Genomic DNA, 15,890 nt, shown 5'->3' on the forward strand with positions numbered 1-15,890 from the left:
CGTGTATTTTCTCACAGTAGAGTTTTTTAATATTGGCTGGTTTTTTTCTAGAAGAACTGTTCAGGATTTCTATCAATGCATTAACTGTGTGCTAATGAAGCTCTAAAATGATTAAACCACACTCATTTTCCAATAGTTTTTCTACAACAGCTGATTGGTCTTCAATGCTTTTCCCACCTACAAAATAGGAATGGGAAGACACAAATGCTTACCTTTTAACAGTTAGCTAACTGTGTGTGTCTATACTCCTTATCTGATGATTAAAAAAAAAATCCTTTACAATTATCATAGTTTGGGGAGTTTTTCATTTTCACTGAAAAATAGGTATTGCAAATACCTCTTTCTGAGACAAAAAGACCAATTCTTTAAAAGAAGGGACATGAATGAAGAGGAGAAGAGACTAAATAGGTATTGCAAATACCTCTTTTTGAGGCAGAAAACCCAGTTCTTTAAAAGGGACATGAAAGAAGAGAAGAAACTAAATAGTTAGAATACATGGAAGAAAGGGATATATCAGTGGGGTAGAGTACTCTAGTAATTAAGTAAAGAGTATAGGCAACACAGAGGAAAAAAGACTGATTAAAAATTCACAGTACTATCAGTAGTCATCAGAAATAATACTCAATTTTATCAATAATGTTATTCTCAAGTACACAAAGTTGATAATGTTTCAGAACAGCATAAGCAGTTAAAAAAGGGAAAAGGGTGAGCATGTCAGAGCTCTGTAGATACATTCCAAACACGATTTTCTAATCTAAGTCACATGTTCATATGCTCACCTTTATCTCTCTTGTTGCTTTCAAACCAAATCCCTCCTCTTCAAAGTTAGCTATTTCAAAACCCTCTGTGGATGCTCCATTTTCAGTTGCCCACTTTATCAATTCAGGGAAATAGTCATCTCTTTTTCCATCAAAGACAACAGACAAACCTATATATACAATTTATTGAAAAACAAATGCAGAAATAAGAGGATCCAGAAAGACAAAGGAGTTCAATATAAAAGCCCATGTAAAAAGCTATCGACTACCTCACAGCAGTAGTGCTACTTTGAAGTAGCTGAGTCAGAACTGGTCTCTGTTAAGTGTTACTCAATACTATACAAATGTCATAACCCAATTTTCATCAAATTCAATATTGTGCCAAAGTGGCTCACCAGTCATCTTAAAAATGCAACTGCCCAAACTGAGCAGTAATGAAATATGAAACTCTCCTCTCCTTCCCCTTTTAATAAAAGCCAAAATATTTCCAATCTTAGTATCAGTGATAAATGCAGTCACTACAACATGTTGATACAGACAAGGAAGAATTTGAGAGGCAAGCTGTAATTTCATTAATTCAGCACTGCAACTGATGACAAGCAGATCTCAAGCTCCTTCTTTCACATACAAGGCAGTTAGCCTTTTCCTGTAGCATACGGATCTAATAAAATATCTAAGGATAGATCTGAAATATCTAAGGATCATCCTCCTGACATCACAGAGCTCATCCAAATGTTTACACTTTGCTTCTCCAACAGCATGTTGTCCACCAGTGAAATCACAAGCCTCATTTGGTTAAGCAGAGGGAATAAAATATCTTTTGAGATTAAAATGATTTTAGGGAAGTAGCATTAGTTCATTTGAAATATCCCACTCCTGCCTCCAAATTTTGCATTTCAAGACCCAGAACCAATCAAATCCATAGTTAACTTAAAAGTGCAAGTATCATTTAGAACTATCATTTTTGATGATGCAGTATAAAAATTTATTAAGTATTTACAAAGTATTTTTTGGAATATAATGACCTCACAAACCTATTAAGACTAGTTGCATAGTTTCTACAGAACTTGGTAGGTGTTTATACTGTCCAAGACTTTGCCCTTTTGATTTCCAACTTTTTCTACTGTATAAGGCTACTGGAAGCTTTTAACATCCAGCTTGTACTTGGGACAAGTAAGCATCTCTGAAATTCTACTTCTGTTCCTCATATACATTGTGGTCCAATACTTCCCAAACTTTTCCAAATTAAAGAGAAGACCAGCTCCTTTAAATGATAAGCACCATTGGTGAATAAATTGTTTCTATATGGAACAAAATATAGCTGTACTGATGAAATCTATATTTAAAATTAGCTTTAAGATTTTGCTAATGAGTCAAACGAGGACAATTTTAGAAATTAAAAATATTCAGTTATCAAATTAAGAGTTTTCTATACTGAAGACCATTCTAGTTCACATTCTGCAACCCAGTGTTCTAGTCAAGAAAAGCACAAACTGTAACACTTTTGGCAATATATATTAATTTATACATCTCAGAGCTCCCAACAGGAACTTCCTCTGCTAACTGTCTAAAGCCTTTATTAAGTTAGCAAACTGTGTAGTATTAACTACTATGTTCCATTAAAAATAATCTTGAAATATGCCATACTATTCCCACTCACTATGTACACAAAAATGTTACATTAAAAGACAATTGTATATCAATAGGAGTGTGGTTAGTAGGTTTTGTATCTTCCAAAGAAAAACAATATGCTCTATTAACATAATACTGTCACACTAATTCTACCATCTCTGCCAGCGGCATCTTCCCCGTGGACAGTTTGACCTTTCTGGTGCAGAAGAAAGATACAGCGAAGAGGCCAACCCCAGTGCTAACTCTGCTCTTATCAACCTGAATTATGACTTACCTTAACACATATATTGCATCATAAAAACCTGGACATGTACAATAAGTTTACAGAAGCCATGGCACAGTTAAAAAATGAACCAAGTTCATGTCTACATCACTACAGAATGAAGTCACTCAAACAGCAGCATTTATTCTTCCCTATACCCTCAGCCAAAAAACTGATGTTCAGAGGTTTGTTAAGTCCTTTCATGAAGTAAGATTTTTATGAATCAGTCAAAAGATATTAAAAACAGGTGTGAAAGGGAAATTTCAAGCCTCTTAAGTATTTGCTTTATCAAGTAATGCCATGAACTAGTCAAGCTCCATTTTTATGTAGTCTGGCTTTCTTGGTATAAAAATACCAGAGAAGAAAAAATTGTTTAAGACTTTTTCAGGTCTATCCAGCCCAAATCTACTCATTGCAAAGTTAAAAAGTTATTTCTCAGTCATTAAAACACATCAGTCATAAAAGAGGTTAATTTTATTAAAATTATATGAAAAGCATTTTTTAGAGCATGCCTCCAAATATAAACAAAATTAATATTAAAAAAGTGTCATCAACAGCAAGATGTTACAGACCATAATAGAAGAAAACTGGTCTAGTATGAAAAATAAACATACCTTGAACTTTGGAAAATTGGCAATAAAATTCCTCATTAACTGTTATATAATAAGCATTTCTTTATCTTGATTATGTGCTTCATTTAGAGCATATAGACTCATTAGCTGATGTATTTATTTTGTGCATTTATATATTTTCGTCATCACTTGATGTCCTGATGTTGTATTGCTGAAACCGTTTCAACATCCAGTAAAGTCTTGATGTGAAACAGTTACAAATTTAAACTCAGAATGTCCAGATTTATAGAGGCAGAGCAGCAGACCATGCAATCAGGAACCAAGGCAGCCTATTATTCTCTAAGGATTTTTACTTCTAGTCCTTCAGATTGTGATGAGAAGACAATTTCAAGCTCCTTTTTCTACTTATCAGACAGAATTCTCACAGGATCTGTCTGTGATAATCATTCAGAATTCTGAGTATTAAAATGGTTAATGCCAGTGGTGAAGCCCACCTGAACATTCCAGAAACACTTGCAAGCATTTCACATTTACCTTTTTGCTTTTTGCGAATTTTCTCCACAAGCGAACGGATCTGTACATATTCTTCCCATTCCTTACCAGGACCTGGGGGAGGACTGCTGCATTCTGGAAATAAAAATGTTTTCTTTAATAAAGTATATAATATACATATGCACACACACACATATAAATATATATTTTAACCCCAGAATTATGGCTTCACAGTAACTTAACTGAACCCCAATACTACTTGTCCTTCAAATATGTTTACATGGCAAACAAAACAATCTCCACTATTATAAACATCCCATGATATGACAGGTAATTAATTTAGACTTTTGAAATCTTCATCATATAACTTATTTTATTTTTAATATTCTTTCAGATATAAGAAATAGCAGATGTCTAAAAAGCTTGGAAGAAAAAAAGGTAAACAGCAAGGCCATTAAGTAAACAGTATCTCAGATAAGACAAACAACAAAAAAAGTGTCTGTTTTCAATAACTCAAGCAAAGCACTCTGTTTACATTAGTCTGCTTGCTATTCTTGCTGTAATGAAAGCAGATAATAATAGTACAGAGCATACCTTAATTAATTGAGAAATTTGCTGGTACATACATTTGACCTGCCTAGTCAATACTGTTTTCATAAATGCACGAGTAGTGGAGGGACAAGCAAAGGAACACAAAGACATGCTTTAGCTTTAGATTACATCCACACTGTCTCTGCCAATATTCTAAATGTCAGTGTGTGGATTTCTTGATCTAAGCCATGTAAATCCAAGTGGACAGCTGAAGATTACCTTGCTCAACTGATTTGAAAAATCTTAGCATTGAATAAAATATGGAAGCTTGACAAAAAGAACAGCTGATACTTGTCTTTGCTTAGCAAATTAGATCTACATTTTATTTCTGGTAGCAAAGCAGAGGCCAATTGTAGCATAAGCATCAAACTGCTTAGCCAACTCCTTGTCTCCTCTTCATGAGCAATGCTAAGAAAAATTTTAATTTTTCTAAGCCAACATTTAGATGTGTCCAGAATATGAAAATCTGGACTTGTGTTTTAAAAATAACTATATCACAGCAGAGTTACTAATGACAGTAGAAAGCGTCAATAGTATTTTAGCATCATTGTATGAAATTATGCTCTGCTTTTCATATTTACTAGAAATAATGGATGAGTTCCAAGTTCCTCAACAAGTGAAGCAATCTCTGGTCTATACACAAGATCTAAGCACAACAAAAAGTTTCCAAACAGCAAAAACAATAAAAAACTTAACTAAGCAACAAAAATATCTGTGAAGTTGAACTGAGTTGTTTAATTCCTCTACTCTGGTATCAGTTCAAAGTACTGTTCAAGTGATAAATGGAAACAGTGTAATTCTTCAAGTTTACAAGAAAAACATTTTTGACAAAGCTTCAGTGTCAAGTTATCTAGTTGTTTAAAAGTCTAATCTCACCCAGCATTTATGCTTGTATTCAGATGAAAAGCCAAATGCTGCCACAAATGTGGTCTGGCCAATAAATACACATTTAAATAAGCCAGTGATGGCATATATTAACAGAGGTAGTTTAGTATGTATCTCAGAGTATCTATCTTGAGCACTCTGAAATAGCAAGCTTGGCCACTTAACAGAAAAAATGTAACTCACTGGCTTCAGCAAAAAAATGTTTGAGTGGTTTGCACACCACCCCTTTTCCCAGACAGTCAAAAAACGAAACTTACTTTGCAATAATTCACTAATTAGATTAAACATTTCCTTTGGAGATACTGTCGCTGTGGCTCCTGTACCTGACTTCTGAGTTTTTACTCGGCTCTTCTTCCCCATCTTCCAACTAAAACAGAGTAAGAAGCATACTGTCACCAATTACTATGAAACAAAATATGATAGGCATGAATGAGCAAGATCTTCTTTTAGTAGTCACGTCAAAAAGAAAAGTATGAGAAATTATTTATTGGACATATATACATGCAAGTATTATTTACATAGCCTGAACATAAGAGCCATACAGCATTTCACATAGTAGCATAGAAGCAGTATTTCACATAGTTGCACATTAATTACTTCAGGGTAATTAGAAACTAGAAATCTTAAAGACAAAAAGAAAAATGATTCGAATCACGTGCAAATTCATTAGTTGTGAACAAATATTATGGATTCCAAAGTATTCATGCTATAGAAAACCAGGTTATTTTATCTCATCAGCTGCATGGCCAACAGCAGCTGAATTAGTATTTTGACTGCATGTTACATAGTAATTCAAAATGAATCGAAAATTAAGTATTCCATTTCAAAATAAAATCAAAATACCATCTGTATATCTTTGCTGCAGCTTCTTGTGATTCAAGACAACTAGTTAAAGTTCCCAAAGTAAATGGAACATCATCTTAGGCTGGTATTCCAATATTCAGTGCCCCTTGTTCTCATGGAGGACTTAAATCACACAACGCCCCCTGGAAGAGCAGTGTAGTAAGGTGTGAAATATCCAGGGAATTTCTCACATGCACTGGGAGCAATTTCTGATGCTGGCACTGAACAGGCTTCTAGGGGAGCGGCTGTGCAGGATACGGTACTCATGAATAAGGAAGAACTGCTCATGCATGAGACAGCCAACTGCCTTGGATGCAGTAATTGTGAAATCGTAGTGTAAGTCTTGAAAAAAGAAAGGAGGGGAAAAAGCAGACTAAAGACTCTGGACTCACTACAATAGACAGAGCTGGGGCTTGATCAGGGAATGGTAAGCAGAATGACCTGGAAGCTACAAAGGGGTCCATGACAGCCAGTCATCTTCCTGAACTCTCTTCTCTGAGCACAAAACAAGCCTTCCCAACATGAAAGAAAAACAGAAGGCACAGCAGGAGGCCAGCTGACTGTACACAGGACTTCTCACTGACAGAGCTCAAATGAAACAGAAACATATGTAAAGCGGAAGTGGGGACAGGCATCTGCAGGAGAATATAGATGCACTGTCTGGGCAAGCAGAGACTGAAGGAGGGAGGCCAAAGCTTGTTTGGAGCTGATATTGAAGATGGATGTGAAGGGCAAGAAGAAAAGCTTTTAACATGAGTGGAAGACATACTGGGGAAAGTGGAATTCAGCAGCTAAATCAGGAAGCAGCCTAGTGATGAAAGGTACAGAAAAAGTTGAGGTACCCAACACTTTGGGCACGGGCTTTACTGGCAAGGGCTACTACCAGGTTTACCTTGTTTCTGCATCTAGCAGCAAAGTTTGAGGGAGAGGAGCTATCAAGTCAAAAGACTATCTAGGTAAGTTGGACCTACACAAGTACATAGGACCAGATGGAAAACATCCAAAGTACTGAAAAAGCTAGTTGATGTCTCTGGAAGGCTGCTGGCTACCATCTTTGAAGAGCCATGGCAATTGCTGATGACAAGAAACCAGTAACTTAAAATCAAACAAAATCCAACTGAAAGGCAAGGTGGAGGCAGGAGAGAATAACGGATGCAGGGAACTAGGAAGTAGTGAGTCTCACCTCATTTCCTGTACAAAACGTAGAGTTCTAAAAGGAAGTTATTTCCATGCATGACAGACATAAATGTGATTGGGATCAGAAAACAGACTTCTAAAGGCAAACCTTGCACTGCCTTAAGCAGAAGGGTAAGTGGCTTCATGGGCCAGTGCTTTGACTTATGCAAGGTTTTTAACACTATCTTCCATAGCACCCCAGTTGTCAAACTGAGGAGACATGGACTGAACAGGCAGGCAAAAAAAATCCTTGAATCATGAAGTTCAAAGAGTTCTGGTCCACAATCCTTAATGCTAACTGATTAGGTACAGTATTTCTCAGTAGTCGATACTGGCCAACACCACCAGATTTGGATGCTAGGACAGAAAGGATCCTCAGCACATTTACAGATGATATAAAATGGGAAAAGCAGTCAACATGCTGGAGGGCAGGACCAGCATTCAGAAGGATCTCAACCAACTGGAAGGAGAAGCCAGAAGTGACCTTGTTAAGTTATACAAAGACAAAGGTAAAGTATCTTGCATTTAGGAAGGAAAAGATCATAGACAGCATCATGCAGACTGGACCAGCAGCAGCTCTGCAGAACAGGATTTGGAGACTCTAGGAGACAGCAAGTTCAACAAAAGCCAGCAGTGCACCCCTAAACCAGTGAAAACTAACTGCAGTTTGAGCTACATAAGCAAGAGCATAAACAGCAGGTCAAGGGAAGCAATTATTCCCCTCTGCTTGCACTGGTGAGGCCACATTTCCAGTACTGCAGCTTTGGGCCACACAGCACAGGAAGTACTGGCTAACTGGAGCACATCCAGAGGAAGACCACTAAAAAGGCTAACATGCGAGATGAAAGACATCATTTGTTCAGTCTGGAGATGAAAACGAGTCCACTACTGCCCTCACCTATGTGACAGGGAATTATACAACAGGTGGAGGCAGATTCTTCTTGGAAAACACAGCAAAAACTCAACAGACAACAGACACACAATGCCTCAAAGGAAACTCCCCATAGACATAAGGAAACTCCTCACCATGAGGATGGTTGAGCACTGAATAGGATGAAGATTTAACAGCATCTCCAAGCAACCTTGGAGAATTAAAAAATTTGACTTGGCAAGGCCCTAAGCAACCTGATTTAACTTTGAAGCTAAAGCAGAAAATGGAGCCTCTCAATCTCCAGATCTACTTTTTTCCCTACAATTTCACGTTATTGCAACTGAAGTTTCCATATCTATACGTAGTCTATACAGTAAATAATATCTTCCTGTACAGCATAGAAGATTCTATGTCCAGTTACTTTGCAGTGAGATGGGAGTGGGACAGTCATGTCCACAGCTTTGGACATCTGAAAGATTTCAAACATCTGCCTAAGTCATCAAGATCACCACAGCCATAGCAGCTTTAAGTTACAGCACATTGCACAATAAAATCCATAAAATGTTCAAACAAAAAATGTTCTGAGGATTCTGTATATATAAAAGGAACCATTTTATCCTTGGCCAGTGTAGCTAGCTGGCCCAAAATTAAATGTTTCCTCTCAAATGCTACCAAAAAGTTTTTGGCAACTGATATTAATACCGCAATGCTGTATTGCTGCTGAAAATTCTAGTGGGAAAGGTACATAATCTGGCTGCTTTCCTTTTCCGTTAAGATTAGAGAGAACAAGAAACTACCAAACCCAAGGTTTATTTTAAATAGTAACTTTGAATGATCAGGAAGCAAGCTAAGTTAACATAGCTAACTTATTAACTCAAAATTAAAGGAGCTCAAAACTGACTGAAAAACAATACCTTATAAAACAGGGGAAAAAAGGTAAGGCAAAACTATAAGATTTTTTCCAAAGGGAAGGCAAAGAAACTGAGTCTTTCATCTTCTGACATTAAACACAGCACAAGAACAAGACTAGCTCTGAGTATCCAGAAACTGGGAAGTCCTGGGGCATATCCACAGCCCCTGATTTTAGCAGACTCTGACAGATAGATGTCAGAGGCTCAAACAACCCACCTGTGCTGCTTAATTTTATGAGTTCCCCTCGAGTTGCAAAATTTACTTTCCCAATACAATTTCTACCATGAAAAGCCCACACATGCAGCTGGTAAGGAGAAATCCCACAGATTCAATGTGAGAATCACTGTCTGATCACATCTCTTGATGTTTGTGAATGAACACTGGACATCCTCTTGAAAGGTGTTGTTCTACCACAAACAGTTACATTCGATATGAGATTTCTTAATATTTTTCAGCTCAGATGAAGGAGGCAGTAATGCTCATTATGAAATCCATGCTGAATTTATAATAATACAAATTGGAAACAGGATCAATATAAAAGGTCAACCTGCCATAATGCAGTGTGAGACAAAGATAAAAAATAACAATACCAACAAAAAAGGAACTTAAGAGTTTATTTTCATGGTCTTCCCATTATACAGTCTTTCCTTCTGGTTTGTGCTTTTCTTTACCCCTCAGTAGTTTTCTCATGGTACATATCCTTCACAAAGACTTTATCTGCACATCACCTATTCACTTGAGTGTTTCCCTCCCCCACAGCCATCCTGGTACATTTATTTTAGACTCTTCTGCTCTTAAGAAAAATCAAGTCAGATGGGTCAGTAATGGATCTAACAGCAGGTTTGGAGATGGAGTCCAAAATCTTAAGAGCAAGAACAACACAGTTCTGTGTTGATTCATACAAATGTTTTCTACATTCCCTCTAAGCACAATTCCTTGCATCTTTAGAATCATCAGAAAAAGCACTCACACAGTATGTATTTCATGATAAAAGTTATAAATTATAACCTATAGTTTATAGCAAGATGCTCATAAGTATTAAGATATGTAGGTTGAACAAATGAAAATATTTTGAAGGATTTTGGTTTCTCATTTCCAAGAATGAAGCAAGCTAATCAATCAATAAATTGGGGAAAAACAATCTTAGCAGATGCTCTGTATAAACAACTGCTAATATACTGCAGGCTTTTTTCTTTCCATTACTTTTTTCGTAAGTTGTATTGAGAGGAAGAATCTGCTTGAAATATAAACATCCATCAGTAAATTTATGAGAAAAAAACCAAAAAAAAAAATCTGTGCACATATTATACATGGAGACATGAAAAGTGCCACCATGGATTCAGAACAATACAGCAATACATGAAGGTGTTCAAATATGGTACACAGTCAGCACTAATTTTTGAATTTTTCCTTCTATGAAACATGTTAGTAGCAAGAATCCATTATTCCAATGAAAGTATTGCCAAGAATTATGTCTAAAGATAAAGCTGATTTCAGAGGATGTGAACTTCAGCTTCCCAAATACAATGAAAAGGAAAATTTGAACAATGCTTTGTATTTGTATTACTATCCTGGGTGAATATTGTTTCAGAGGCCAAACCCAAAAATCTAGCTGAAATCTGGCCTACACAAGTAAGAAATTCAAGGCTAATACAAGATCTGTCTCAGCTACTACTAATGTTCAAATAACGCACAGCAAACATACCATAGAAAAAAACCAAGTTCATTGAACACAACTCTAAGATTGATGGCACCATAATCAGAAATGCATTTTTTCAGTACACTGCTACCAGCATATGAATATGAAATAAGCTAAGTATCTCTGCTCTCCCCTTTGATACATGCATCCTGTCTAACTATTGCTTCTTAGTCATCACAATTTCTACAGAGAAAATATTCTGCATGCATGATTAAATCAGCAAGTCTCTCTCACTCACAAAAAAAGCAAAACCATCAGACTGATATCTTGAGATATCTGGTTAAGGAAGTATTTCCTTTTAAGGAATCATCTACCTTGATCAAAACTGTACTTTTTTGATCCAATTCCTAATCAAAAACCATGTTTCTACTTCCTACATACTTAGCTTCATTCACTGCTCAGTTACATGAAACATATATAACTATTTAAAACCTAATGCATCTGACAGCTGTATTGTTTAGTAAGTCATAATTTGAAAGGATTTGCTGCTATACATAGCTGTCTAGAAAATGTATTCCAAATACCAGCACAGTGAAGTCTTTGTACCATTAAAAAAATCACACACTATATTTCATAAAATATATAATATAAAAATAGCTTATGAAAAGTTTTTCAAAACTTTTGAAATCTAACAGAAAACTTAATCCAATTTCACATTTGGAAAAAGAGACAGTTTAGTTGAGCAGTGCTCTGCTGTATTTAACCAGCAAATGATGAATTGTAACGATAGCAGGAGACCCAATATGGAGGAAGTGTTTCCTTTGTGAAACTACCTTTTGTAATTCAGTTCATGAAATAGATTTTAGAGTTAAATTTCAATTCAAAAAAAATCCCAGAATTCCAAGAAATATTTGTAACATCAGGAAAAAAACGCAGTATATTTTCCATTTGAAATAAAATTTCAGATAAAAAGTATCTTTTTTTTGCAAGTGACTAAAACTATTGTTCAGAAAGAAATAAAGTATGAACCCTCTTTTTGACATAGCAATGAAAAAAATAGGTGTTTTCCAGTACCTGCATGACAACAGAACCAGCAATAAATACATATAAAAATATATATATGTGTGTGTATATATATATATGTATAAAAAATATAGCTGCACTAAGTGGAGAGAAACAAAAAATCCTTCAGATGAACCACAGACTTTATGAACATCTGAAGAAGCAGCACACATTTCAGTGGAAAAGTGATTCAGATGGTTTTTTTTGTGTTTGGTTTTCTGGCTGTATTGTGGTGAATAGCTTTTAAGTACTATGCCATGTTTTCTTTCATATGAACGCTGTTGAAAATTCCTGAAAGCATTCTCCAAAGAGCGAGTACACTGACAGCAATGATGAATAACCTTAGTAATACAGAACACAGCCACATTTCCAAATATAGTGTATCAGCTGGCTGACAAAAAGAATCATGCCAAAACTGGCAGTGAGGGGTGTAAATGATCCATCTCCCCTCTCCAATACTGCTATCAAAGAGCAGTTGTGTGGGGTCAGACTTTGAACTGGTTTCCACATCACACACAAAAATAATATTTTAATGAGCTGTAAAATATGCCTCCTCTTTACTTACATCTTTAAGAAGTGAGCATGTTCACAGCTTTAGAAGGTAACCATGAGAAGTCTGCACAAAACCCCAGAAGTACTAAAGAACTGCCAACAAGCGAAAGCATTTTTGTTGTTTTATTAGAAAAAAACCCATGATTGCTTTAGCATTTTATTTAAGAAACCAAGTACTTATGGTATTAGAGAATTTGACTTCATCACAGGACTACATTTCCTTATGGACGCAATGCCAAGCTAGCATGATAAAATATAGATCTTGCCAAATAATAGGTCAGAAAAAAAAAATCCATTTAATCATTAACAAACCCCCCCAGCTTTTCACATTCACATGACAACCAAGAAGTTCACTGCAGTGCTACACAGAGCTGCAGTCAGGTTTGATAGGAAAAAAAATTGTAAAATCTATCCTTAAGCACTGTAGAGACACCTACCTCTCCTTCTCTCTGACTGGGTGAAAATACAAGTTTGCAGCCTTTGTCACAAAACTGTGAAAATGATCACTGCGCTAAGCAAACACTATGTTAATTTTTAACTGTGCTGGTTTTAAAAAAATTATCCAACATGATGCAGACTACACGGAGTCTGATTTCTTCTGGATGAGTATCTCGCTTTCTTTCCCAATAGCCTCAAAACCCCTGCAGTGCTCTGTCACCCTTCTCATCTCTTTCAGGACTCCACATTGCTTTCTGTTCCCTCCCGACACGACCACACGAGCCAGGCAGCATCTTCTTTTGCAGATTTCAATATAACTGTGCATGTTGGGCAAAACCACTAGCACACGTGGTCACTAACTAACCAACAGGCCAAGAAGGTGAACTATTCTCAACATAGCTTTTCCTCTAGTGAGCAGGTCAGGTTCTGTTAGAATACTCCCCCTCCATCAAAGCTGATGAAAACACCCAATAAGGTGATGGGTGAAGCAGGATGAACTGAGCTGCAGTGAGAACTGACAAGCCTTATTTGCTTCAGCTATTACCTTTTACTTTACAGAGTACTAAACCAGCTACCCAAAAATTTGCCAGGCCTTCATAATACCAACCAAGTTAGGAATTCCCACAGCAAGAGTTACCTCTTCAAGTTTAACTTTGCTTCAAGGACTCAGTACATTTCAGTGCAATATCTTAACATTGTATCTTCTTTAATTCAGATCCTTGTAGATGCTAATTATATTATGTTCTCATTATTACATAATAGTTACCACTCCATGCATCTACTTGGCACATATGGGCACAGATGGCAGAGGGGTGCAGATCTAGAATCTGTATTAGAAGGACACATACGGGTAAACAAGAGCAGACAAGAACACAAGGGAATTCTCAAGCCATGCAAAGAGCAAGGAGAGGTGAGTATAGTAGGTGGTCGTGGGATATGTTCCTTGGCTGCATCAAAAGGGGGGACAGATGAGTGGGATGTACACAAATGAGGCTTGCAATTTCTTTTTCTAGTTTGATTGCCTAGCCTAAGTCCTTTTCCCCTCTGCTTCAGAGAGGGAAGTGTATCATCTCTTATATCAACATATGTTAAGAAGCCAGGGTCTTAAAGGACAAGCAAGCCTAATGCTTCTAAGAAACTGACAGGAGTTCTCCAATCTGTATGTAGGAGAACACAATTTTACACTTGCTATGACCAGTTTTATGCAGAATGTGATCTTTTGCTTCCACTGATCAAGTTCCGCTTTTTCTCCTAAACTTGAATCTTATGACTGTGGCTAAAAAGATAAATACATTTTATAGCAAATAGATGAAATCAAGAAGTGTAAGAACAGTGTGGGTGGAGGAAGAGATCTGTGATCTTTAAGAAAAATTCAGCTTATACATTTACAATGAATGCTATGTTTTCTTGTGTAAACCACCTACATCATATCACTTGGAAACCACATTAACATTCTCATCACTCCTAAGGTATTAATCTAAATGTACCCACTAAATAAATGACTAATTAGTTACTGATTCAATTCCTCTCCCCCCAGCTCTCTCACCTTTGATGTACTCCACCCCTCCTCTTCTTGCTATTCATTCTCTTCTCCTATGACTGCCTTTTCCTTTTTCTTCCACTTCTTCTACAAACTTGTCCCAAAAGCTGTTCTAAACACAAATGTCATTGCAGTTCACTGTCTTTGTGTATTTTCTTTCTCCAGCATGTCTCTGTTCTTCTGTTTAAGTTGCAAGCTCTTTTGGAAGTTGGACCTTCTGTGATTATATAGAGTAATAATAACAAGGCAGCCTATTTTTTTAAACAGGATCTGAAGTATTTCTGTAACACTGATGACAATGTTGACAAAAATGACCTAAAGAAAGCACTAATAAGACTAATAATAGAAAAGCCCATATTTTTTCCACTTATGATTGCATTCCACTTAAAATACAATATGAATTTATGTTTCCCTTAGCCATAACCCACACAATTTCCCTGAAGAGCTAGCTTTGATACACATGCTCCTTGTGGCAAGACGCTGTACTCAGAAAGAGTCCAATGCACAGCACAACTAACACGGAGTGCCCTAGGATCTTCTGCTCTCCCAAAACAACTTGCACCCCTCAAATGCAGTCCCTTCTTGCTAGTTAATCTGTATACTCTCTTTTCACTTGAACATCAAGTCAAGAAAGCCATCTCCAGTAGCAACCCACAGCTGCAGATACGCATGTTCTGCAGGAAGAGGGAGATCCTAGAACACACATATATTGGTTACACACTGCAGGGTTTTTCCAGTTCCCTCTTATGAGGTTCTGCTTACCATTGCCCTCTCCTTTTCTAGTGTCTGCTTCCTGGATTCAAGACCCCCCAAAGTCACAGGTCTTCCTCCACAATCATCTTGATTAAAAAACACTTACTCCATTCCCTTGTATCTTCCCATCTATAAAGAACTGCACTGAACAGCACCCACCATCTCCTGGATTAATAGTAAGAAGTTGCTCTGCTCTGTTTCTTTGTAAAGCCTACAGTTTTCATCCTTACCACAGGCTTTATTTCTCTTCTCTCCTCAGCCTGTCATTTACCAGAGGAAAAGTAACAGTGACAGCAACCAAGAGAACGCTACTTAGAGACCTACAGGAAAAGCAGGACAGAGGGATTTTCTCCAGTATGTCCATGCTGCTTCTTGCGGCCCAAGCTGCAGGGTAGTACGCTTCCCTTCTTCAGGAGGCCTGTGAAATCACCCAGGGCAGCTTCGCCTACTTCAAACACAAACTCAGTTTTATTTTCTTTTCAAAGCCCTGATTTAACCACATGATCTATTTGCAATAGGACTCTGAACATTTCCTCTCTCAAGTAAAGCAAATTAAATAAGTTGTCACCATCACTTCTTAACAAGAACAGTCTTCCTGAGAAAAAGTCTTTGAAAGCCTCATGTCTTTTGATTCAGTTAATTCATTCCCACACCTTTTCTCATCTTTCACAATCACTTAGCCAATGGGTTTTATTCCCTTCAGGAGGTAGGTACCAGTTACCTCTGTCTCCCCTCTCTGGGATACTTGCTTCCAACATGCATCTATTTTCTTCAAGGAATCTACCACACCAGAGGTTGTAAGCTTTGCTGTTCTTTAAAGCAGACACAGTACCATATGAAAAGTACAATCATCTAAATAAATATAACTGATTAGGAATAAACTTTTCCCCCAATGGGGAAAAAAAATAAAGA

The 15,890-nt window shown here is 36.9% G+C and overlaps 1 protein-coding gene across 2 annotated transcripts in view; it reads right to left on the reverse strand.

Moving 5' to 3' along the window:
- The window catches only part of SETD3 (SET domain containing 3, actin histidine methyltransferase), a 62,145-nt gene that overhangs the window by 32,391 nt on the left and 13,864 nt on the right, over window positions 1-15,890 (reverse strand). For both annotated transcript variants that reach the window (XM_042047629.1, XM_042047630.1), the window contains 3 exons: window positions 5,450-5,559; window positions 3,759-3,851; window positions 780-928 (listed from right to left, as the gene is read on the reverse strand). In XM_042047629.1, the coding sequence (XP_041903563.1) occupies window positions 780-928; window positions 3,759-3,851; window positions 5,450-5,559 (352 nt within the window). The remainder of the gene's footprint in view (window positions 1-779; window positions 929-3,758; window positions 3,852-5,449; window positions 5,560-15,890) is intronic.

The sequence above is a fragment of the Corvus kubaryi genome, unplaced genomic scaffold (assembly GCF_017639235.1).
Source record: "Corvus kubaryi isolate FWS band 111438036 unplaced genomic scaffold, C.kubaryi_AGA036_p1.0 66, whole genome shotgun sequence".
Classification (NCBI taxonomy): domain Eukaryota; kingdom Metazoa; phylum Chordata; class Aves; order Passeriformes; family Corvidae; genus Corvus; species Corvus kubaryi.